This window comes from Phoxinus phoxinus (assembly GCF_949152265.1).
Source record: "Phoxinus phoxinus genome assembly, chromosome: 8".
NCBI classification, from domain to species: domain Eukaryota; kingdom Metazoa; phylum Chordata; class Actinopteri; order Cypriniformes; family Leuciscidae; genus Phoxinus; species Phoxinus phoxinus.
The window spans coordinates 2,806,914-2,830,323 of record NC_136883.1 but is presented as its reverse complement, the minus strand read 5'-3'; the positions used below and the strand labels follow the sequence as shown (position 1 = coordinate 2,830,323).

Below are 23,410 nucleotides of genomic sequence, written 5' to 3'. Positions count from 1 at the left end.
CAGGGAGCATCAGCTTTGTTCGATATGATCGAGTACTATGAATCCGCCACTCACCTCAACATCTCCAGCAACAAGCACATCGGCACCCGCGGGTGGCAGGCCGCCGCACACATGATGAGGAAGGTGAGCCTAAACTAATCTTGACAAACTATATATCATTTGAAAGCTTACAATCTCTAGTTTACATATTTGGTGACTGATTTTAAAAATAAATTACAGAGGAGCCGTAATTTATAAATTTGCAACAAGAATATTGTCATACTCCTAAGGCGTGTTCAGAGCTTTATTTTGAAATAGTGATGAACATGAAATAATGGTAGAAACCTCAGTTTGTTTTCATGCCAAGAGTTCAAAAGATAGCATCCGTTCAATTATTTTCGAAAAAAAGGTCTTGAATATAAAACATTTTTTGAATATAAAGAAAACAATAATAGATTCAGCATTAGTGATGTGGCGGCGAGCTATAATGCACATACGTGATCTTTGTGTTTCTTAGAGGTTGAATTCATTTCAAAATCTGCCAAACTTCCAACACTACTTCTGAACAGGATGTCTACTTCATAAATTGTATGAAAATTGTAAAAATAATGGTTCAGACTCAAACAACATATGGAAATTAGGGGTGGGCGATAAGGTATTTTATAAACACGATATGGATTTTGACATATCGTATATATCGATATATTGTTTATATTTAATTCTGATTTTGCCACTTTGCCTTCTCTGTGCTGTGCTAAAGGCGGCCGCCTAAGCAACACACGCCTGCCCCCTAACTACATCGTCAAAACAATGTATATGAGCAACAGGACTCTGTCCTGTTTAGAGCTTAGATTCTCTGCCCGAGTCCGATATTTCCCGCCGCTATACTCGGGCCGGGCTCTCGATCTAGAGACCTGCGGCGCGGGACTAGATTTGATGGCGGGCGGTGTGTGCGGGCTGTGGGAGAATAAAACGATTAAATAGAAATATCTATGAATAAAACATAAAAACTAATCAATTGTTATTCATCTGTTGCAGAAAAGCAACAAGAACAACTAAAACAAAATAGACACGATTTACAGGCCAGAGTTTCTATTTGTAACATGTTTGCAGCGTTGAGCGATGTAGCCAATCACAGACATATGTGTTGATTTCTGGAACGCAATGGCCAATCAGAAGCATTTAAAGGGATAGTTCACTTTAAAATTAAAATTCTGTCATCATTTACTCACCCTCAAGTTGTTTCAAACCTGTATTAATTTATTTCTTCTGCTGAACACAAAGAAAGATATTTTGAAGAATGTCAGTAACCAAACAGTAGTCTGTACCCATTGACTTCCATAGTATTTTTTTTTCCTACTATGGAAGTCAATGGGTACAGACTACTGTTTGGTAACTCCTCACCGCTCAAAACTGACTTTTTGTTCAGTGCTGAATTCTGCATGCTGGCAAATCCTCTGATTATAACAAACAAAGTGTAGACATTATGAAAGATTCATTGTGCAGTCATCAATGATAATAATGATGTATGAGATCGCGATGTCAGCTTTTTAGGAATTATTACACTTTGCTCACATTCAGTCATGGCAAACCATGCACGCAGCCTGCTTGCTTTTATGTTAAATTACCAGTGGTTTGTGAATGTTAATGCTTTAATAACAAATGTATTATTTTGTTTATTAAAAAAATTGTTAATTGTATCAGGAGCATTTATGCTGATGTGTATGGTGGCAACACGTAGGCTAACTTGAAGGTACTAACACATTTACTGCGGGAAACCCTACACTGCCTACCTTGAGTTTTATTTTTGAATGAAAAGGCAATATGTATAATTTTTCCTTTATTTTACAGTTAAATTATTATTTTTGTATACAGGGATTTTTTTTTTTTTTTAAATGTCACAGAAGCACATTGTTCCTACATGAACTGCCTACCTCTTTGCACTTCAATAAAAAAAGGCTTTTATTTGGCATATTTGTTTTTGCAGTAGTTTTTGGGGGGTTATTTTTCCTGTAAAGATATCGAGATATATTTTTTGCTCCATATTGCCCAGCCCTAATGGAAATGGAGGCGCCCTTATTTGAGCAGTAATGTCAACTAGTGGAGAAGTGTGGTTCTGCGCCCAAACTAAATCTCAATGAAAGATTATTTTTTGAGATATCAACCTTAAACTTTAAACACAACTGTTTTTTGCATTTTTAGAGTCCACCAGATTTTGAAAACATATATTTTATATAAAATATGAATAATAAAATTTCTGTTTAACTTCCTTAATTTATTTCACGTCTACAAAAATCTGCCAAATGTCTTCTTTAAAACAAGACCAATCTTAAGCATTCTTGAATTACAACCACTTTCAGAATGTTCAGTTCAGAATGTGTATTTTTATGTCCATTAAAAAATAGGGGGTGTCGCTTAAGGGGTTAACCGCTCCGGCCGGTGTGCTCATCTCAAAGATGTGCTAATCTTCATCATCTGTGTGTCTCCAGACGAGCTCTCTGCAGTACCTGGACGCCCGTAACACTCCTCTGCTGGACCATTCGGCCCCGTTCGTGGCCCGAGCGCTGCGGATCAGCGGCAGCCTGGCGGTCCTGCACCTGGAGAACGCCGGCATCTCAGGACGACCGCTAATGCTGCTGGGTAATGCATGCAAAAAAACAATGATCGGGAACACAGTTCGGTTTATATGATTATCCACAGGGTTCCCACGGGTCCTTGAAATCCTTGAAAGTTTGTGATTCTGAAAAAAAAAAAGCAAGGCACTGGAAAGCTTTTGAAAATAAACACTTGAAAGTGCAAGTGAAAATATTCCATATTATTCCCTCCGGTCCGTTAATGTGTTATTTCGCCAACACTTCGTGGCCTATGCACACTAGCTTGCTTGATTATCTTTAGTTACGCGCATTTATGCGTTACGTTAAGTGTTTCCCGCGTGAGGCACTTTGTGTTGTACGTTACCATGGCGAACGGTAAAAAAAGCTTTTTTGCATAACGTATTTTCCGGACTATAAGTCACTCCGGAGTATAAGTCGCATCAGTCAAAAAATGCGTCAAGAAGAGGAAAAAAAACATACATAAGTCGCACTGGACTATAAGTCGCATTTATTTATACATTTATTTCACAAAATCCAAGACCAAGAACAGACATTTAATCTGGAAAGACAAGTTATTCAGCTCCACAACAGCACACAGAACAACAGCTGAATAGGTGTCCGGTGTGTTAGCGTAACACATTAACAGTTATTCAGCTGCACAATAGCACACAGAACATATACCTGGGAGGCTGAATAGGCTAAACTAACATTAGCCAGCGAGTCCAATAAACAAGTTACCGGTAAGCAAGTTCACCAAGTTCCCGATCTCATTCCACATCACTGTAGACGGTAATGTTTTCTATTGGTTCATCAGTCAGTATGAATTATTTTTTTTATATATAAGTCGCACCTGAGTATAAGTCGCAGGACCAGCAAAACTGAAAAAAAGTGCGACGTATAGTCCGGAAAGTACGGTAGTTGTGTTTGACACATGAAAACTGTAACAGTGTATCTTACAGGGTAACACGATGTAACCTTGCTCTCACTTGAAATGTGTCCCCACATGAAGTCCTTGAATTTGAGGCTATTGGACCTGGAAAGTCCTTGAAAGGTCCTTGAATTTGAAGGTACCCACGTTGTGGGAACCCTGTATCCATATTGTTTGTTAAAATGTGAGTATCAAATATGATCATCAGGCTTTTGAGGAAGGTTTATTTGTGTTCATTTCTCAACCATAATTGTATTGCATTGCATTAATTGCTTTGATCATAAAACTAAGCATTTAAATATCAGCTTACTAAGACATTATTGGCAGATTGAGTGACGATATGCAATTTTTGTAAGTAGTTTGCTATGCTGTTATAAAGGTCTCATTGGTTTGCATTAGAAGCAGTAAATCAGAATTTCATCTTCCTTTTTGGCCATATACATATCAGCATGTGCACCAAATTGCATGTTTTTGCTCAGTTTGTTCCTCTAAATAAAAATGATTGTTGAAAAAGCCTGATGTATCTTATTTGATACTCACATTTTATCATGATTTTTATTTTATTTGTAAATTAAGTAAGGATAATCAAGTAAACCTGTTGTTTTAGTCGAGTAAATTTTCATCTTGAAATATTAATAATGATATATGACTTTCCAAAAGAGTGAACTATCAGATGACAGAAGGCATGTAGTAGATTGTGTACAAGTTTTGGCCATTGATAATTTAGAGGCCGTAGAATGCCTTTTTATTTTCCGCATGTGTTTTTCTTGTTTGTTTTAATGTTTACATCCCTCCTCAAGCCTGCGTGAGCACAGCGCTGCAAACACTGGCGGATCACATTACAGACGTGTAGCAAAATCACCCGGACTCTGTTGTTATTATTCTCGAGCAAACCTCGTGAACTGCCCAAAATACAGGCAGCCCAGTGCATGCCCAACCAGAGACAGAATCACACTGGACCACTGCTACTCCACAATAAAGGACACTTATCACTGTTCCCAGAGCAGTTTCGGGAATCTCTGACTATTGTTTGGTCCATCGTCTCCCGACAGTAACTGTAAAGAGATGGACCAGCGAAGCAGAGCGTGATCAACAGGAGAAACACGAAAAATCAGAATATTGTGCATAAGTTCATTTATTTCAGTAATTCAACTTAAAAGGTGAAACTAATATATTATATAGACTCATTGGGTCTCATTCATGAAACATTCGTAAATATGTGAGTGATCTGCGCGTAAAGAGACCTTCCCGAAAACTCTTCTCCTGATTCACAAATATTTCGGAAACGTCAGATGTGATAGTGAAATGTGTGTGTGTGTGTGTGTGTGTGTGTGTGTGTGTGTGTGTGTGTGTGTGTGTGTGTGTGTGTGTGTTAATGAATTCCAATCTGTCGTAAATGGGACGCGCGTGCACGCTCATTCTCAATTACCATAAATCCCGCCCATTAAATCCGACTGACAACCATATATGGGCATCACATTATGACACCAAACGAAGGATTTCAACATGTCTTCTCAAAAGCGATTGAAAAAGAAAAATTTCTCATTATCAGATAATATTTTATTATCAGAAGTTCATTCAAAACACCACATTTTATTTTCAAGCGTACATAGTGGCGTATCAGGTCCTAAACAGTCCCAGAAGTGAAAAGAAAATGGTTCGACATGAAGCTCGACTGCAAAAAACTAATTAGTTCACTTCAAAAAAATAAAGCCCAGCCTTATTGAAAGCAATTAATTATTTGATTAAAGTGTACCGTTTGCAGATGCTATCACTGGCTCTCATAATAAAAGTAAAAAGAAAAACCGTATGTAATTACTAGTGTATATATATAATATTTTTTCAAAATGCTGTGTAAATATGTACCCGATTAAGGTGAATTAAAATGCAGCCTTATTAATGAGCAAAACGTTCGGATGTTAAACGCATATTTACGCGTGGCTGGGAGCAGGTGCAGATTTCTTTCGTACCAACTAACATTTGGAAAATACGAACATTTTAATGAATCCGAAAATTTACGCCAGAACCACTTTACACACGATTTACACAAGAATTCGTTCTGCTCGTGTTTCATGAATGAGACCCATTACATGCAAAGTGAGATATGTCAAGCCCTTGTTTGCTATAATTTTGATGATTATGGATTACACTTTATGAAAACCCCAAATTCGAAATTAGAATATTGTGAAAAGGTTTTCATAAGCTGTAAGCCATAATCCAAATTATAACAAATAAAGGCTTGAAATATCTCACTTTGCATGTATTGAGTCTATATAATATATTAGTTTCACCTTTTAAGTTGAATTACTGAATACATTAACTTTTGCACCATATTCAAATTTTTCGAGTTTGACCTGTATATCTGTACAAACCTGTTTCGACTGAACTGATTAACTCACTACATCAGTTTATGTGAGAACATGTGCGTTCCTACCAGAACTTACTTAACATAATGATAAAAATGATCAAGCATAGTTTACTGCAAAACTCAAACAGCTTTGCCTTTGGGGGGTCGCACCTGACTATAAGTCGCAGGACCAGCCAAACTATGAAAAAAAGTGCGACTTATAGTCCGGAAAATACGGTATGTGTGTTGTTGTATTTGGAGCGAGAAACATTCCTAGTGTGTGTATTGCAAGCACACTTGGCAATAAAGCTCTTTCTGATTCTAATTTATAGGGTTAGCCATTTTCCACAAATGAATGAAGCAACTAAAAGGCAACTTGTTTCATATGTGTGTGCAGCCACGGCACTGAAGATGAACATGAACCTCAGAGAGCTGTATTTGGCTGACAATAAGTTGAACGGTCTGCAGGATTCGGCTCAGTTGGGGAACCTGCTGAAGTTCAACTACAACATCCAGATTCTGGACCTGAGAAACAATCACATACTAGACTCAGGTCTGACCTCACATCTCCTCCTTCAGAATCTGTCATCACTGTAAACCCTAACGCTCAAAATAATGAATTGGGTTGAGTAGGACAAACTTAAATTAAGCTAATTCATTCAGTCAAATTAACTTTTATTAGCATTTAGCACTTTCTTTTTCTTTCATGGTCACAGAACTGATATATTTTAAGTAAACTGAACTAGTTTCATTGTTTTGAGTTTTATGAAATTATTTATTTTAATTTAGACGAACTTAAGTTTCACTGAAACGGCTGGGATGTCTATTTCCCAGCATGCTTTGCCGATGACACTTGAAAGGGAGAGTAAATGCTAAAATTAAGTGTAATGTAATTTTTTGGTGTGGAATATTAATGTAAAGTGGGAGATTTCGTAGTGATTAATGTTTTGTTATGCTAATTTAGAAGAATTTCTGTTAATGTTGGTTTTAGGATAGTTACCCTCATGGTGACGAGTGGAGCATGAGCTTGATCTCAGAGCAAATAAAACCTTTATATTGTTGATCTCATACAGCAAGTGCTTCTGTACAACATACTATTGTTAACATGTTAGCAAATTAGTTTGTTAGCAAACTAGCTTGTTAAAGCTAGCTAAGTTTATACTATTAAAAGTGTTCACATTGAGATTACATGAAAGTTAAATGTATGAATTAGTGTAAATGTATAAGTACAAAATAAAAATCTGCCGGTTCTGCTTACTTATTAAACTTTGAATTTCTTAATTTAAAAAATTTGAGGCATCTTAACTTATGATTGCCTTAAATTTGTTGAGTTTTTCCAACGTATTCTGGTTTACAGCTCTTTGTGTTCTCTCTGTACATCTGCTGTTCCTTGTTTCCTCAGGGCTGGCGTATATATGTGAGGGTCTCAAGGAGCAGAGGAAGGGTTTGGTCACGCTGGTGCTCTGGAACAACCAGCTCACACACAATGGCATGGGTTACCTGACCGCCGCTTTGGTAAACATCCACACTATTATGTATTTAAAAAATTTCCATGAACAATTTCTCAGACTTCTACATCTTCAGGGCTTATTTACACCAAGAGCAACACAACAAAGCAAAGCGGATTTTGTCCCAGAATTCTCTCCAAGCTCAACGCAGATTTCCGTCGTCTTCTGAGAAAACTTTGTAAACATGAAAGAAATAGAAGTTACACTTTTTTTAGTGTAATTATACAATGAACTACCGAGTAATCTTAGTTAACAACATATACTTACTATAGGGTTTGGTTTAGGGTTAGTTATTTGTAATTATGCATGATTTATAATTTTTACTAAAGTAAGTGCATGTAACAAAGACACTTACATTATTATCGTTACAAGTATTACACTTACAAGTATTACCGAAATATAATTTTGTACTACATATAATAATACTACTACTAAATATAAGTGCTTGGAAAAAAGCTGATTATTTGGTACGATTAATCAATAAATTGTTTATTTTTAATTGACTATGAAAATCTCTAGTTAGTAATAGTGCTGCATCTAATGGTTATTTTTAATAATCAACTAATTTAACTGTTATTAGATTAATCATGGTGTTTTTTTGTTTGTTTGTATTTTACTGACTATGCGACAACAAAAACCCTGACCATTTTTTATGATAATATCCACTAATGGTTTCAGGTCTAGTTAGTAATAGTAGTATTTTTGCGCTTGTAAAAAATGTTTTACTAGCTAGATATACTTACAATGTAATCACAAATGTCTTGGGTGAACAAACTACACAAATCAACCAACTGGACCGTTCTCAGTTTTCTTTTGCTCCTTATTAAACATAATTTTGACGACTTACATTCTTTGAAATCTTTTCACTGTGAAAATGCGTCACTTTAAACTGTCGAATATGTACCGGTACTTAGATTTTTTTTTTTTTCAGGATTATTTGAGAAAGTTAAAAGAAGAGGAATTGTTTGATATAATAATTGTAATCTTTTATAACATTATAAAAAGTCTGTCATATTTGATCCATTTAATATGTAAAGTATTAATTTATTTTTAAAAAAGACTATTACTTATACGTTTTAAAATATAATCAAATAGAAAACAGTATTTTTAAATATTACTGTTTTTACTCTTAAGATCAAATAAATTCAACCTTGGTGAGCATATAACCCCTTTCTAAAACATAAAAAAATAAAACTTTTGACCGGTATTGCATATATACGACATGACAATAGCCCCTTACGCCTTCTTATGAGATGACTGACTCCACCGCGAACATGACCGTGAGATGAGGGTTGTCCTCATCCAGTCAGATGGTCATTATGGAGATTGAGAGGATGCGGTGTCTGTTTGGCAGCTGCTGACCGTGCAGCGCTCGTGTGTTAATTAAGGACCAAAGACACACACATTCTCACAGCCTTGTGTGTAATGCACTGCAGCATGTGCATGCCTTCTGAACAGGCTGTGTGGTTTATAAACAGTGTCTGAGCGTGCATCCACACACTTTACTGCAAGAATACAGTATTTCCTGTTAGATTCCTATGGAAGCTTGTTTCTGCCATGGAATAAAAAAAGTAATTGCAACTTTTTCTCACAATTCAGAATTTTTTATAGCAATGCAAGTTCATATCTTGCAATTTTAAGTTTACATCTCAACAATTTTTAAAATTTTCTCTGAATTCTGAACCTTTTCTCGGAATTCTGAGTTTATATCTCATAATTTTGAACTTTTTCTATGAATTCTGAGTTTAAATCTCATGATTTTAACTTTTTTCTCAAAATTATCAGTTTACATCTTGCAATTTAGAACTTTTCCTCTGAATTCTGAGTTTATATCCACCACATAACCATTGGTTCAGTTGAACAACGGACACTTCAATTATGAACTGAAAGCGTCTGCTCTGCTCCAAACAGCATGAGCAACTGGGGTCAGATTTCACTTATCACATGACAAGAGTAAGGAGAGATGACTGAAAAGACGATGGTGGAGGATTTGGAGCACAACAGATCCTAAGCGTTATTGACATGTATTATCTTGTCAAATGTGCTGTCAGACCGGCGCTCCCTATACGCAGAATATGCATGACTGCGAATTCGAAAGCGAATGTAAAAAGCGAGTGTGCATTTAAAATTGATTTCAATAGCCAACATTTTGATTGCAGCTTCCTGATTCTCGCAAATGATATACAATATCCCTCCCCCACCCCAGTGTTATCGTAAGTTTATTTATCAGTGGGAAAGTGTCCTCACCGGTACATACCGAGTTCACACTGAATATTTAATAATACCACTTTTAGTTCCTTCAATTGTTTTTCTTTTTCCACTGTTTTGCTTTTACTGATCCATCTCTCTGGCTCTCTGCTGCTGTAGCCGTACACTCAAAGCTTGGAAACACTGAACCTGGGCCATAACGCAGTAGGGAACGAAGGAGTGCACAAACTGAAAGACGGACTCGTAGCAAACCGGTCCATCCTCAGGCTGGGTCTGGCCTCCACCAAACTCTCCTGTGAAGGTAAGGTCAAGTTACATAAGACCACAATGAATTTGCTTCATCTGAGATGGATGACTTTGGAGTAGGGCTGCACGATATATCGTTCTAGCATCGATATCGCGATGTGCACCATCCGTAATAGTCACAAGTATAGGGATCGTAGTTGATCCATATGCGCTAGATGCTCCCCGGTTCAGAATGCATGCGTTTCGCGGATTATTTGGAAAGTTTAACCATCTTAGAGTGAAAGTTAATCATTTGCATGTGTATTTAAGTCGAGTCAGGCATCAAGCGCACTCGAAGCCGAGCGCACGGCACGTGAACGCAGAATTCAGTTTTTTCTCTTTCTTATGAGCTTAAACGGATTATTCATTATTCAATTTTTGTACCTGAATACTGTTAGATTTACCTGAAAAACATCAATTTCAATTGTATCTTTCTTCTCTTGTATTTATCTATGCGTGTAATTTTTTTTTTTTAATAATTTTCTACGCAGATTCAATCCTCCTAAAATCACCCCAATTATTCTAGAATGATTAATTATTTTCAAACAGAGCTAATCAAATCATCTGGTGAAATTGTTTTTGTATCGCAATATACAGCTCTGGAAAAACATAAGAGAGCACTGCAAAATTATCAGTTTCTATCTATTTATAGATATGTGTTTGGGGAAAATTAACATTTTAGTTTTATTCTATAAACTACTGACAACATTTCTCCCAAATTCCAAATACAAATATTGTCATTTAAATGAGGTCTGACAACACTGCATCTTGTTTCTTGTTTTGACCAGTTGTCGTTTTCTGCAAATAAATGCTCGTCTAAATGACAACATTTTAATTTGGGAGAAATGTTGTCTGTAGTTTATAGAATAAAACTTAAATGATAATTTTACCCAAACACATATCTATAAATAGATAGAAACTGATCATTTTGCAGTGGTCTCTTATGTTTTTCCAGAGCTGTATATTGCAGAAAAACAAAATATCGCAATGTACGTTTTGTCCAATATCGTGCAGCCCTATTCTAGAGTCCAGCTTGTGTTAGTTATGTGTGAGGGCGGAGATGACCGCGTGTTCATGTGATAGGAGCCGTCGCTATAGCGGAGTTCATCGCGGAGAGTCCGAGGATCCTCCGGTTAGACATGCGGGAGAACGAAATCAAGACCGGCGGCCTCATGGCGCTCTCCCTCGCCTTTAAAGTCAACTCATCTCTGCTCCGACTCGACCTGGACCGAGAGCCCAAGAAAGAGACGGTGAGTGCTTGAGAAGGGGAAAAGATTAGGCTTGATATAAAGTAGGACTGAGAATATGATTTTGCTGCTTCAACATTATTTCGGTCCTCACACATAATTTTCCAAAGAAACAAATAGGTAACGCTTTATTTTACAGTGTCCTTGTACATGTTACATGTACTTACCATAGTAATAACAGTAAATTATGCATAATTACATGCAAGGAACCCCTTAACCAAACCCTAATCCTAATAAGTACATGTAGTTGCTTAATATTACTCAGTACTTAAAGGTATACCGGAGGATTTTCTTTTTCCGGGTGGGTAGCCTATACTATTGGTCCACCTAAGTGTCAATCATTCTGGTGATATGTTTACGTAAGGCCGTCGTACGTGCTCGTCCCCATGTAGTTTTCGCTTTCTGGTGTATTATGTGTGATGAGTTACGGTTTCAGCCATTCCTTTGAAAATGGCTGAGGGTCGAAAGAGAAAAAATGTATACGAAGTGTATGATAAGAAGAGAAAGGCCGCAGAATATAGAAACAAGACCAGAGTGATTTTGGGTCAATATTTCACGCGCTGGCGTGCGCTAAAAGCACAGGTTGGGCTTCCCACTGATGCCGCAGTCGATTCTACTCGACAGGTAAAGTTTGTCATGCTATTTGGAGAAATCCATTTAAAATCACTGCTAGTAAAAGTTAATGTAAGCGTTCCCTCTCAGGAGCAAATACTGGTGCGCATGTGCATTTAAAAAAAATGAGATAGGGCGGGTCTTTTCCAAAATTAGGAAAGATCCTTCGCTATACCTTTAAATATATAATTACACTGTAACAATGACACCTTAAAATAAAGTGTAACCAAAATAAATATATACATAATTCCCGAAAAAGGTGTAGCCTATGCTTCTTATGCCTAGCCTTTATACATAATTATTTAATGATGAGCATCACTTTCCTCTCTGGATTTGATCCATTAAAAATAAACAAACAGTTACATATTTCCCAGATGTACAGGTGAAATATGGTGCTAAAGTTCATTTATTTCAGTAATTCAACTTAAAAGGTGAAACTAATATATTATATAGACTCATTACATGCAAAGTGAGATATTTCAAGCCTTTATTTGTTATAATTTTGATGATTATGGGGTACAGCTTATGAAAACCTTTTCACAATAATCTAATTTTGAATTTGGGGTACTTCACTTAAGGACATTTTTAATAAGATTATGCCTGAAAAGGTTTTGGATGTTTTATCATGTTCATTTTAAAAAATCTTGTATAATATGACTTGCTGTTTTTGTTTGTTTTGTTTTTATTGTATTTATATGATATTTGTATTTTTGTAATTACATTTTTGTCATGAAAATAGCTTTGAATGCTGTCATGGCATTAAATAAAATAATTGAATCTGAATTTGGGGTTTTCATAATAATTTTTTCTAATTTATCGAGATTCACCTGTACATGCATAATTACAAAGGTACGCATATCAGATATCATGTCAATAGTTTATGCTAATATGTCGCAACAGTAGTTTCAATGTGTTTATTTTTTTTCGGGCATTAAGTTTCCAGTTTAATTAGACTAGTTTCATGATCCTTCTTTATCTCACTACATGCAATGTGCATGAGAGCGTTAAGACAGATACAACATTAGATATGGTAAGTTTTATTCATTTCCATGAGTTAAGACTGATTTAAAACTCTAAATGAAAATCTTCATGTGGGATTTGTTTTTAAATATTGCTGTTTATTACAATGTAATGTTATATTGGAGCCACTTATTTTATTTTTCCACAAACTAGTTAATTATTTACCACAGTGTTCATCAGATGCAACTATGACATTGATCTCTTTTTATTGCATAACTGCACTACAGCTTTCTCTCTCTCTGTTCGTACAGGTGAAGAGTTTCATTGAGACACAGCGCGCCCTGCTGGCAGACATTCAGAACGGCTGCAAGAGGAACTTCATCTTGGCCAAAGAGAAGGAAGAAACAGAACAGAAAATGAGACAGTCCGCTTCAATGCCAGAAATCGCCACAGAGGAACAAGCTCCGGAGGATGAGGAAGATGCGTCGGCTGAGAAAGGCGAGGAAGAAAATGCTCCTGTTCAGAGAGACTCGACCGAGGAGGGCAATGAAGAGGACGTACCTGAGAACCAAGAAGTCAAAGATCAAGAAACGACAGTGCAAGACGACTCGGACTCAGACACTGAGGATGAGGAGGAGATCGTAGAGGCGGCGAATGCTTCTGCACAGAGCACATCTCCAATACCCATTCCTGCAATAAACCCCTGTAAGGTTGTGCCCTTGGCGCCGCCTCTACCAGGATCTCCAGCCCTCATTTCGGGAATTAAAGTGACCGAAGCCAATGTTTCCTCCGGAGCCCCATCATCTCCTGGCCGCCTTTTCTCTGTGTCTAGTCCCGGCAGAGGACACAAAATCTTTATGGTGACGCGTGTTGAAAGCCCTCCTGAGCAGCAACAAGCGCCTGCATTGCCAAAATGTGTCCTCGAGAGGGCGGTAGAGAGCCAAACATCTGAAACTCCCACACAAATCCATATAAAAGCACCTTTAGATGCACCTTCACAAGCGCCTGAGCAAAGCTCAACACAACTAGCAGAGTCTGAGCTCAGTGCGTTAACATCACATGCAGAAACAACACCAGCGCCCGCCGAAGTACTAAACACGTCACCGTCTTCACTTGCAGATGAGCAAGAGAACGCAACTCAGTCTGATGAAGTTCAGCCAGCTTCACAGGAACTTGAAAGCCAAGCTAGACTCGATCAGACTCGCTTAGAGCAGGAGTTACCTGTAAATGCAAAGACAAAAACATCACAAGATACCAGTGAGGAGGACCAGATGTTCTCCTCTCACACTGAACAGATGCAGGAATCAAGTCCCAGCCAAAGAGAGCCATCAGTGTCAGGACCGCCTCGAGACGGGACGCCAGAACTGCAGTGCAGTGAGCAGCGAGAGCTGGAGGTCACGGGAGGTCATGAACTCCTCGAAACGGAGGTCTCTAGCGCACAAGAGGGATCTCCTGATGAAGAAGAAGAAGAAGGTTGTCCGGTTATGAGCACGGGAATAGTGCTGCCCAATGGGCTGAAGCCAGAGTTTGCCTTTCACCTGCTGGAAACAGAGGGACTCAAACCAGCCAGCTGCATTATGGAGCATGGTGAGTAACCACTGGCTTACCCAGAGGTGGGTAGTGTCGAAGTACAATTACTTCGTTACATTTACTTGAGTATTTTTTTGAAATGTTTTTTACTTAGATTTAAATGTGGGTACTTTTACTTTAACTCGAGTACATTTCTAATGAAAAAAACGTTACTTTTACTTCGTTACGTTGAGCGACGTTCCTCTCGTTACTTTATTTTAATGCAATAGCCGTGTTGTTAAATGCGTAGTTTATTCCAGTAGTGTCTTTTTTTTCTGGGGCATGAGCGATGCTCAATTCACAAGTGAATCACTCTTTTGAGTCGATTCTGTTCAAAGACTTCATCAAACAAGTGGGCAGATCTGTCTAAATCGGTTCGCGAATCAGTTTCTATGATCTGTTCAGTTTCCTGCACGCACTGAATCGTCTGAAGCGCTTTCAATTCACACTCGACTCGGACTCGTAACAGGAAGATTTAAGAACATCAAGAGCGTTCGATGACCTGGCCGTGGACCTACAGTACAGTCAAGTGAAAGCAAATCTGCAAATGCATCATATTTTTGCCAGCAATGAAGATCTTTATTAGTTGAACATCTTCGTAAGCTGTCTGTGAATGAATGCTTCCACAGGACGATATTCGATTTAATTTCATTCAGGTAATAGCCTACATTTTACAACCAAACAGATTATTACGCCACGATAGCACTACTTCAAAAGTATGACATTACCCGGTTTGTAGTGACATTCAAAGTATGACATTAATTTTTACTTTGAGTAAATATTTCTATAAGTACTTGTACTTCTACTTGAGTACAGTTTTTGGATGCCCTACCCACCTCTGGGCTTACCTCATATTCCACGTCATCTATAGAGACCGAGCGACACGTTGGGGTGCCGGTTTCAGAATTGGTGATGACGGTTATGACGCGAGTCAAATGTGACGGTTCGTAAATGTGACGAGGGCGGGGCGTTGTCTGTTATAGGACAACTTAGTTTGAATCAGGGCTTAAAAACAGAAGAAAAAAAAATCGGTTCACTCCGAGAATAATCGATATTTTAACGTTTCCGTTTTTGCGTTCCTCGTTAAACATTACCGTTCCGAAAACGTTTTGATTAGAAAAAATACCGGTTAATAACATTATTTTAATTTAGCCTATACTTTAAACAAATATGTATAAATAAGACTAATTTTCACTCAAAAATAAGATGACACATGATAATTAAACTTGAACATTTATTTCATAACATTGTTAAAACCACAACAGAAATACCTGAATTACATAATATTGACCATTTTACTGGACCGGTAGACAATCGAGATTGGCCCTCTTATGCCCAATTCTTTTCAAAAGAGTGATACAATTATTTGTACATATGTTTTTTTTGCAACACGAATTGTTTTAGAAATTACATGAATAAAAATGATATAAACTGGACAATCATTGCTCTTTTAATGCACCGTCAACTGCTAATTTCAAAGCAACACGTCCTTGCATCACATAACCAATTTCAGTCTGCTAATAAAGCTCGATCATTTCATGCAATAACATTGTAAAACTACAACAAAAAATAGTTAGCATTACTTTGTATCTCTATCTTTACGTTTCTAAGCATGTTTTAACTTTAACATACCTCTGAACATTGGATGGGGTAGCCTACTGTGGGTGACAAATCTTACCGTGTCGAGTCTGCCGATGACTGGGCATTTCACCCACGCTTAATGCGTCAGCGTCAACATCACATGCTGAGCTACTAAATTCATGATTGGTCAATGGCAAATTAAAATATTAAAGAGAACGATAAAATAACATTATTAACCGGTTAATAGTAATTTTAAATGAACGTTTCTGTTCAGAACCATTAAAATTGATTTAGTTTTTGTTCCTGTTAAAATTTTTTGTTCGTTTCCGGTTTTCGTTGCTTGAACCGGTTCAGAGGCCTGGTTTGAATAAACGAGCAGACACAGATTAGCTACTTGCTCTACGTTTATTTAAAATGAACAGCAAGACAACTAGAAGTGAATGTGCTTTCCATTTAAATAAATCGCACACAGTAAACAAAACCTTACCAAACAAAAAAACGTTGCAATGAACGTGCTTTGTTTTAAATAAATCACACACAGTAAACAAATCATTTAAAAAAAAAGTAGGCTACTTAAATTCTATAAGAGCTGCGTAAAAATGAATGAGTAGGCCTAAATTACAAATGATAAAATCTACATACCTTTATCAAAGAAAAAAGTTCGAACAACGACTGTTGTAATAATAACTTAATTAAACTAACTAAATACAGGAAACAAATGACATTTTAAATTCCTAATCTTTTTCGACTTCCAAGCTCCGTGACAGGAACACAAACATGTTCACTTTACTTGGTTTTAGTGACGATCTGACAGGAGTAACTGTTACCCGCAGTGCTAAACACTCGCTCTGATGCTGAATCCAACCGTCTCCATTGACTTTGCATTGTGAGAAGCAATGTCATTTCTGACTTATAACAAAAAACAAAACAATGTATAAAAGCTGCTATGTGACAAGGTGTACAGCAAACAAGCTATAAAAAAAAAAAGAAGTTATTATAAGCTGTCGACCTAACTTGCGCCCACTGGAGGAGGGGAACGCAGCAGCCGGATAGCTTAGCTTACAGAAATGTAATGTATTACACTGACATTTGGATATTTTACTTACCAGTCACACATTGTTTACTGCACATATAGTGTATTTTTAGTGCATACTAAGTCTCAGGATCCCACAATTTACCCATTCGTTCCTTTTGTTTCCTTAAACGCTCATTTTTGGGGGTCAACATCTTATAAAAACCTATTTCTGTGTATGTTTGCTGTACACTTTGTCACACAGCAGCTTTTAGACATTGTTTTGTTTTTTGTTATAAGTCAGAAATGACAAAGGAGGCAGCTTGCAGTCAATGGAGACTTGGATTGTCCAATTTCAGTCTGATTAAACCCAATATAATATTTTTTTAAATGTTTATTATTATTTACTCCCTGCCAGATTATGACTTATTATAATTATGACTTAAATGTTTAAAATCACAATAATATCATAGCGAGGGGCCTCTGGTGATTCTCACCCCATTATAAAAAATGGCCAGACAATTATATGCCCGAAAAACATGACTTTTTTTATACATACCTTCTCTTTTATTTATTTATTTTATTATATATTAAAGAAAATCTGTTGCAAAATGCACAATGTTTTCTAGCTATTAAGGCCTATTCAGACCAAGGCGACTGTATTGTGCAAATTATAAACAAATGGATTTGAATAACCTCCTGTTAATGCGCCGGTTCAGGCCTGTTGGTTTTTACGGAGACGTCTCCCAATCTCACTGTGTTTCTGTGGTCCTTTAAGCACCTCCTGTTTTAAGCCCACTGGTTTTAATGGTGCTATATAAATAAACTTGTCATCATCTTACAATTTGTACGCATTGGTTTAAATTAGGCATGTGACGTACGTATCAAATGTTCAAATCACGACAATTAAGTTACAAAACATAAATGTTCTTCTCCAACTTTAACGTTTTGTTCTATTAACAAACTCAATAAAATCCATAAAACGATACACACAAATTTCAAATCACAAATATTTTCAGTCAATATCTAGTGCGTGTTTTAGTTCTTAAAACCGTTTTAAAGCATAAACAGATGCGAAAATAAATAGCCCATTGAGTATTTTTTAATTAAAAAATCTGAGTGTTCAGAAACAGGAAGTAGCGCAGCTTCTCTGTATACGGGGTTACCGGGGTGTCCTTTGCCATATTTCTTTCTCATCTTTTTGCATACAACTCGTGCTCAAGCTCACAACTGTGGGGAAATATTGATAGTTTTACACCATTTAGTCATATTGGACTGAGCTGTGAAGTGAACAGGACTTAACATGAGCACAAAGACGATATATCCTCTCGATAGTGATTTCGAACATGCCGGGAATGATATGTAAGCAGTAAGGTATTCGAGGCTAGTGCTGTGTCGTGAAGAAGTCGCGGCTGAAGGGTGTTGTTAGACACGACGCGAAGCGGAGAAACCCCTTCAGCCGCGACTTATTCACGACACAGCACTAGCCTCCAGTACCTTACTGCTTTTATTAAATGGTTACCACACAATGATATATGTAGCCGAAAAATATTTATCAATGCAATATTCATGAAGTAAAATCACTATAAGGCCGTGTGTCCATCGAAGTGTTTTTTTCACACGGCTGGTGTGTTTTTTCAATTGTTTTCAATGGGAGCGCCATGAGCGTAACGAGGCGCTGAGCATTCGCCTTTTTTTTTTTACAGGTCGCCGAGAGTTGAAGAATGTTCAAACTCAATCACTGTCACTTTTTACCCAACCGTCCAATCATAGTGGAGGAGGGGCGGGACTAATACCACACTGACCAACAGATATTCTGTATCATAGCAACGAAACTTCTCAACTGAAAAATAAAAATGTGCGGAATATGCGCCAAAATGTTACTAGTATCTCATTTCACACACATTTTGTTTCTGTGTTGATTCTACATAAAAATGTCGATACAATGTAAAAAAAAATTTGCCTTTTGTTTTAAATTATTTTGTTCCCTTATTATGCTTGTTGTTGTTGTCTGTTGACGTTGTACAAGCAGAATGTGCCGGTTGGCCGGTGTGGTATTAGTCCCGCCCCTCCTCCACTGTGATTGGTCGGTTGGGTAAAAGGTGACAGTGATGAGCGCTGCGTTTGAACATTCTTCAACTCTCGGCGACCTGTCAAAACCGCTGAGCGCCTCGTTACGCTCCTGGCGTTTTAAAAAGGCGGCGCTCCCATTGAAAACAATTGAAAAAATACAAAAGGCCGTGTGAGAAAACGCTTTGGTGGACACACGGCCTAAGCCTTCCTCCCGCTAGATAAAATAGTCCCTGACCGTAAACGGCATCAGAAGTTTTTATGAGTGAGTCAGTAGAGAAGACTTTTACATTGAAAGCACTGAAACGTGTCAGGACACGGACACTGTTAAAGGGACAAGATATCCCTGCGGACATTCAAATGGATTTGTTTATTACGAATATAGGACTGACCTGAAGGAAAATGCTGTGTCTAATAACACTCACTTACTCGATCTCTCACAATACTCTACTATAGCTTCAGTGAACAATACCAATGAGATCAAACATGTTTACGTTGCTAAGAGCGGTTGCTAGGGGTGTTGTGTAGTGATCAACCGTTGGGTGAACCGTTATTCATTATCAATCCGAATCAAGGACTGGAACTAACTGTTTTATTGTGTGTGTGTGTGTGTGTGTGTGTGTGTGTGTGTGTGTGTGTGTGTGTGTGTGTGTGTGTGTGTGTGTGTGTGTCAGTGAGCGTGACTGCAGAGCTGAGCTGCGGGCAGGATTTAGAGGAGCTTCTCCTTGATGCCAGTCTGGACACCAGCAGAGATGCACCATAATGCTGTAACCTAGGTAACGCAAGGAAATTTCCATGTTTATGAAGGAATTCCTGGAATAATAACTTATGAATGTGCGTTAAGAGTGTTTGAGTTAACCCGTGTTTGTCTCTTCTCAGGGTCCACACGTGTAGTGAGAATCAGAAGAGGCGGTTTGTTCTTGCCACATGGCATTTGCTCATATTCCTCTGGACTCTTTCCGTCTTTCTCGTGTCTTTTCCATAAACTTTCAAAACAACACAGGGAACTCGCCTTCCCTCAAATGACCGACCTTTCGTGAAAATTGGCATTATATTCAAATTACGAAAAGCTCATCTGTGATTGGTGAGTTGCCGTGAAGTATGTTCGTCCAGCGATGGTGTTCAGTTACCAAAGACACACATGCAGAGAAACCGGCGGTCTTCTTCTGTTCAACCACTTCATGCTGTTGATCGCGGCGCGTCACTGCTCACCGTCGCCCCCTGGTGGACTGGAGGTTGTAATGCGTTAGAAAGACTGACCAGCTGAACACTTTGAGCAAAGACATTTCATTGGTTTTGGCTTTCAGATCTTGTCCGGCTGGTGGAGGTTGTTTAGCGAGTGCTTCGATGCGCTCGAGTGTATGTGTGCGTTCGTCATTATTATTGTCTCCTTAACACACACACAAAAAAAGACTCGTACCAAAGCGACACACACATCCGCTCTCCGTTTGTTCCTGCTTCTGCTCAGGAACCGGTCACAGCGTCCACTTCTGATCTCGCCATCAGCCAGCACTTCTGAAGCCGCGTGAACATGTGGAACGATCGGCTTCTGCCTCGCCGGAGAACTGTTGATGTTCAGCGGATCATCCGAGTGATCCAGAAGATTCGGAAAAAACAGGCGAATGAATTGTTCACTCTCTCTCTCTCTTTCTCACACACACACACACACATAAACTCATTCTGTCTTCCATTGGTGGTAACCCCGTGTGTCACCGTTCGTACTCATTCGAAGACAGGACTTGCCTTTGAACCTTTTTTCAGCTCTTTATTCTGGCTGCTTGGCTCAATCAGTTTGTATTTATTTTAAACAACCCGAGTCTGTTGTGTGATTTTTTTTTTTTTTTTTTTTCTCTCTTTTCTTCTTCCTCCCTGTTCCCCATCTTTGTTCTTCTTTTTTTCCTGTTATTGTGGGATTTCCCCCCTTTTGGTGTATATTTTCAGATTCTATAAAGAGCAAATATTAAGTTTAAAGTTTTTCCTATTTTGATTGGTTGGGGTTTGGGAAAGGGGGCGGGGCTCTGTTGATTTATATAAATGGGGGTGGAGCTCTGCGAGAGTATATTATGTAAATCAAGAGTGTGTTTGGGTATGAAAGCCGCCATTTACAAAGAGGCAGTAGGAGTGCCGGACCACAAGACTTCATGAAGAAAACACTAAACTTGTGTGAAGCTACTGCCGCTGGAGACACTAGAGACTAAACTTTACCTCAGAAGATGTCACCAGCGGAGGACAAAGGAGGAGCTCGTGGCATCGAACGAGGCTTGACCCGATTAATGTAGTACTTGCCACCATTCCAGGCTCTGTGGCTCTGTGGCGGCTGCGTCTCGGTCTCTCTCTCTCTCTCTCTCTCTCCATCGTCTGGTTGATGTCGGGAAAGCAGAGCTCGATCTGCCAGGCTTCAGAGAAGCTTTCGCCTCTACATCCAGATTGTCTTTGACCTTGAAGTCTACACTTCTGTGCCCCCAACCCGATGTTTGTAATGCTTTATTTTTAGTAATTTTTAAAATTACCTGTTAAATTAATCAAACTGTACTGGTAAACACAAAGAGATGTGTATGGCTTTTCCCTCTCAAATAAATGCATGTAATGACAAAAGTAGCATGTGTGGCGAATGTTTTCACAAAATAACTTTACTAATTGCATTTTTTAGTTATACTTGACATTGGCTTTTGGGGGTAAATTGTTTTAAAAGTGAAATTATTATTTTTATTTTATTTTAAATTGGTTGAATCATGAATGTGCAAGAATTCCGGTATCATCTGATTCTTGTTATTTTAGCTGTAGAAAATGTTGATATTGCTAATTGGTTTATCATATTATTTTATTATAATCATAAACACTGGTTTGTAGTGGAAGGAGTTTTACTGCACTTGTTATTTACCTAGCGACCTTTTGTTAATGGGGTCATCGGTTGCAAAATTCACTTTATGGTGTTTGCATATATATATATATATATAGCAGTGTGTGGACACAACCACCATACAATGAAAAAAAAATCCATTCATCCATTTTTTTTAATCCTCAAAAAGCCTAAACACTCAATAATCAAGCCGTTGTCATATTGAATCAAGTCATATGTCATATTGCTCATGCCCCGCCCACGACTGCTGACGGACTGTCCCGCATTAGCATATTTCCCCCTCATTCATTTGCATACTTTGGCTGCCCAGGTTGCCATGGCATCACTTTGCATGTCTTGTGTCAACACACTGGAAGAGAGAGAGGGGGGGTGAGTAGTTGCTCATTATCATTTAAAGAGACATGCACCGAAACGGGTCGCTGTGAACAGAGCTGTTTTTGAGGAGGTAAGAAAGTGTTGTTTTACAGAATTTTAACCAAAGTGTGTTACAAACTTTACACGAAGACCCCAAAGAATCATACATCCGATGACCCCTCTAAAGACCCAATGACCAGATATGATTTATTAAAGTTAGAACTGCAGCCAATTTAAGACATGAGTCAGAATGGTAATAAATTTAAGAAATTGTACTGAAGATGGTGTGCAGTTTCATCAGGCAGCAGTTATACCTTCACCAAGGTCTAAGCCATCCCTTCAGGATGAATGATTCTGATTGGCCAAGAAATAGATACACACAGTACATTTATCACAGATAGACTGAAGCATATCTCCCTCGATTATGCGTTTGACACTCGGACCCTGAAGTTAGGCTTCTTGTCGCCAACATGTCGAAGAAAACAAGTCATTCAATCTCCAATAATGCCAGCGGTTCCTTAACCTGTAACCAAGAAGACAGAGACACACACACACACACAGCTTCTTCAGGGTTGGATTTGGTCGGGTTCTAATGATAAACGAGACTCTTCCCAAAACATCAAGATAAATGTTCTTTCTCTCAAGGAGAGGACACTTAAATCGGTGGGTGATTATGATTTCACTTTTCTAACTGTAGTTAGTGTGTAATGTTGCTATTTCATCATAAACAACATCTGCAAAGTTACAACGCTCAAAGTTATTTGCTTTTTAAAGAAATTGCCTTTTAAGAACTACAACAAACGGCTGTAGGAACTACAAGACATTCCTCCTGTGTTAGTGACATCACCAACCCTAAAATTTGCATAAACCCCGCCCCCAGAACACGATTTATAGATTATCATGACAGAATATAATAATCAATGACTAGAAGATAACTACACATAAGCTTCATAAATTCATCAACTAACCGTTCAGAAATGTCCTGTTGCTTCTACATGTTGTCACTTCTTCTTGAGTCTCTCCATCTTTCTGACTCTGGTTTGAACATAAAAGTCTAAAAGTTTTTGAAATGTTCAGTGAATGTGTGTGTGTGTGTGGTAAAAGGACACGAGCTCTTGAAGCTCCGCCCCCTGTGCCGGGAGCAGCAGCTCATTTGCATTTAAAGGGACAGACACAAAACGGTGTGTTTTTGCTCACCCTCAAAAAGTGACAATTTCAACATGCTATATAAACATATCTGTGGGGTATTTTGAGCTAAAACTTCACACACACACACTGGGGACATCAGAGACTTAT

General features: G+C 38.1%; 1 protein-coding gene across 2 annotated transcripts in view; it reads left to right on the top strand.

The window, feature by feature from the left end:
• Positions 1–21,492, top strand: part of ppp1r37 (protein phosphatase 1, regulatory subunit 37) — a 63,801-nt gene extending 42,309 nt beyond the window's left edge. For both annotated transcript variants that reach the window (XM_079619950.1, XM_079619951.1), the window contains 9 exons: positions 4–123; positions 2,469–2,619; positions 6,246–6,401; positions 7,251–7,363; positions 9,724–9,865; positions 10,933–11,099; positions 12,980–14,255; positions 19,575–19,676; positions 19,780–21,492. In XM_079619950.1, coding sequence (XP_079476076.1) covers positions 4–123; positions 2,469–2,619; positions 6,246–6,401; positions 7,251–7,363; positions 9,724–9,865; positions 10,933–11,099; positions 12,980–14,255; positions 19,575–19,663 — 2,214 coding nt within the window. In that variant the 3' untranslated portion in view covers positions 19,664–19,676; positions 19,780–21,492. The remainder of the gene's footprint in view (positions 1–3; positions 124–2,468; positions 2,620–6,245; positions 6,402–7,250; positions 7,364–9,723; positions 9,866–10,932; positions 11,100–12,979; positions 14,256–19,574; positions 19,677–19,779) is intronic.
• Positions 21,493–23,410: the final 1,918 nt, after the last annotated feature.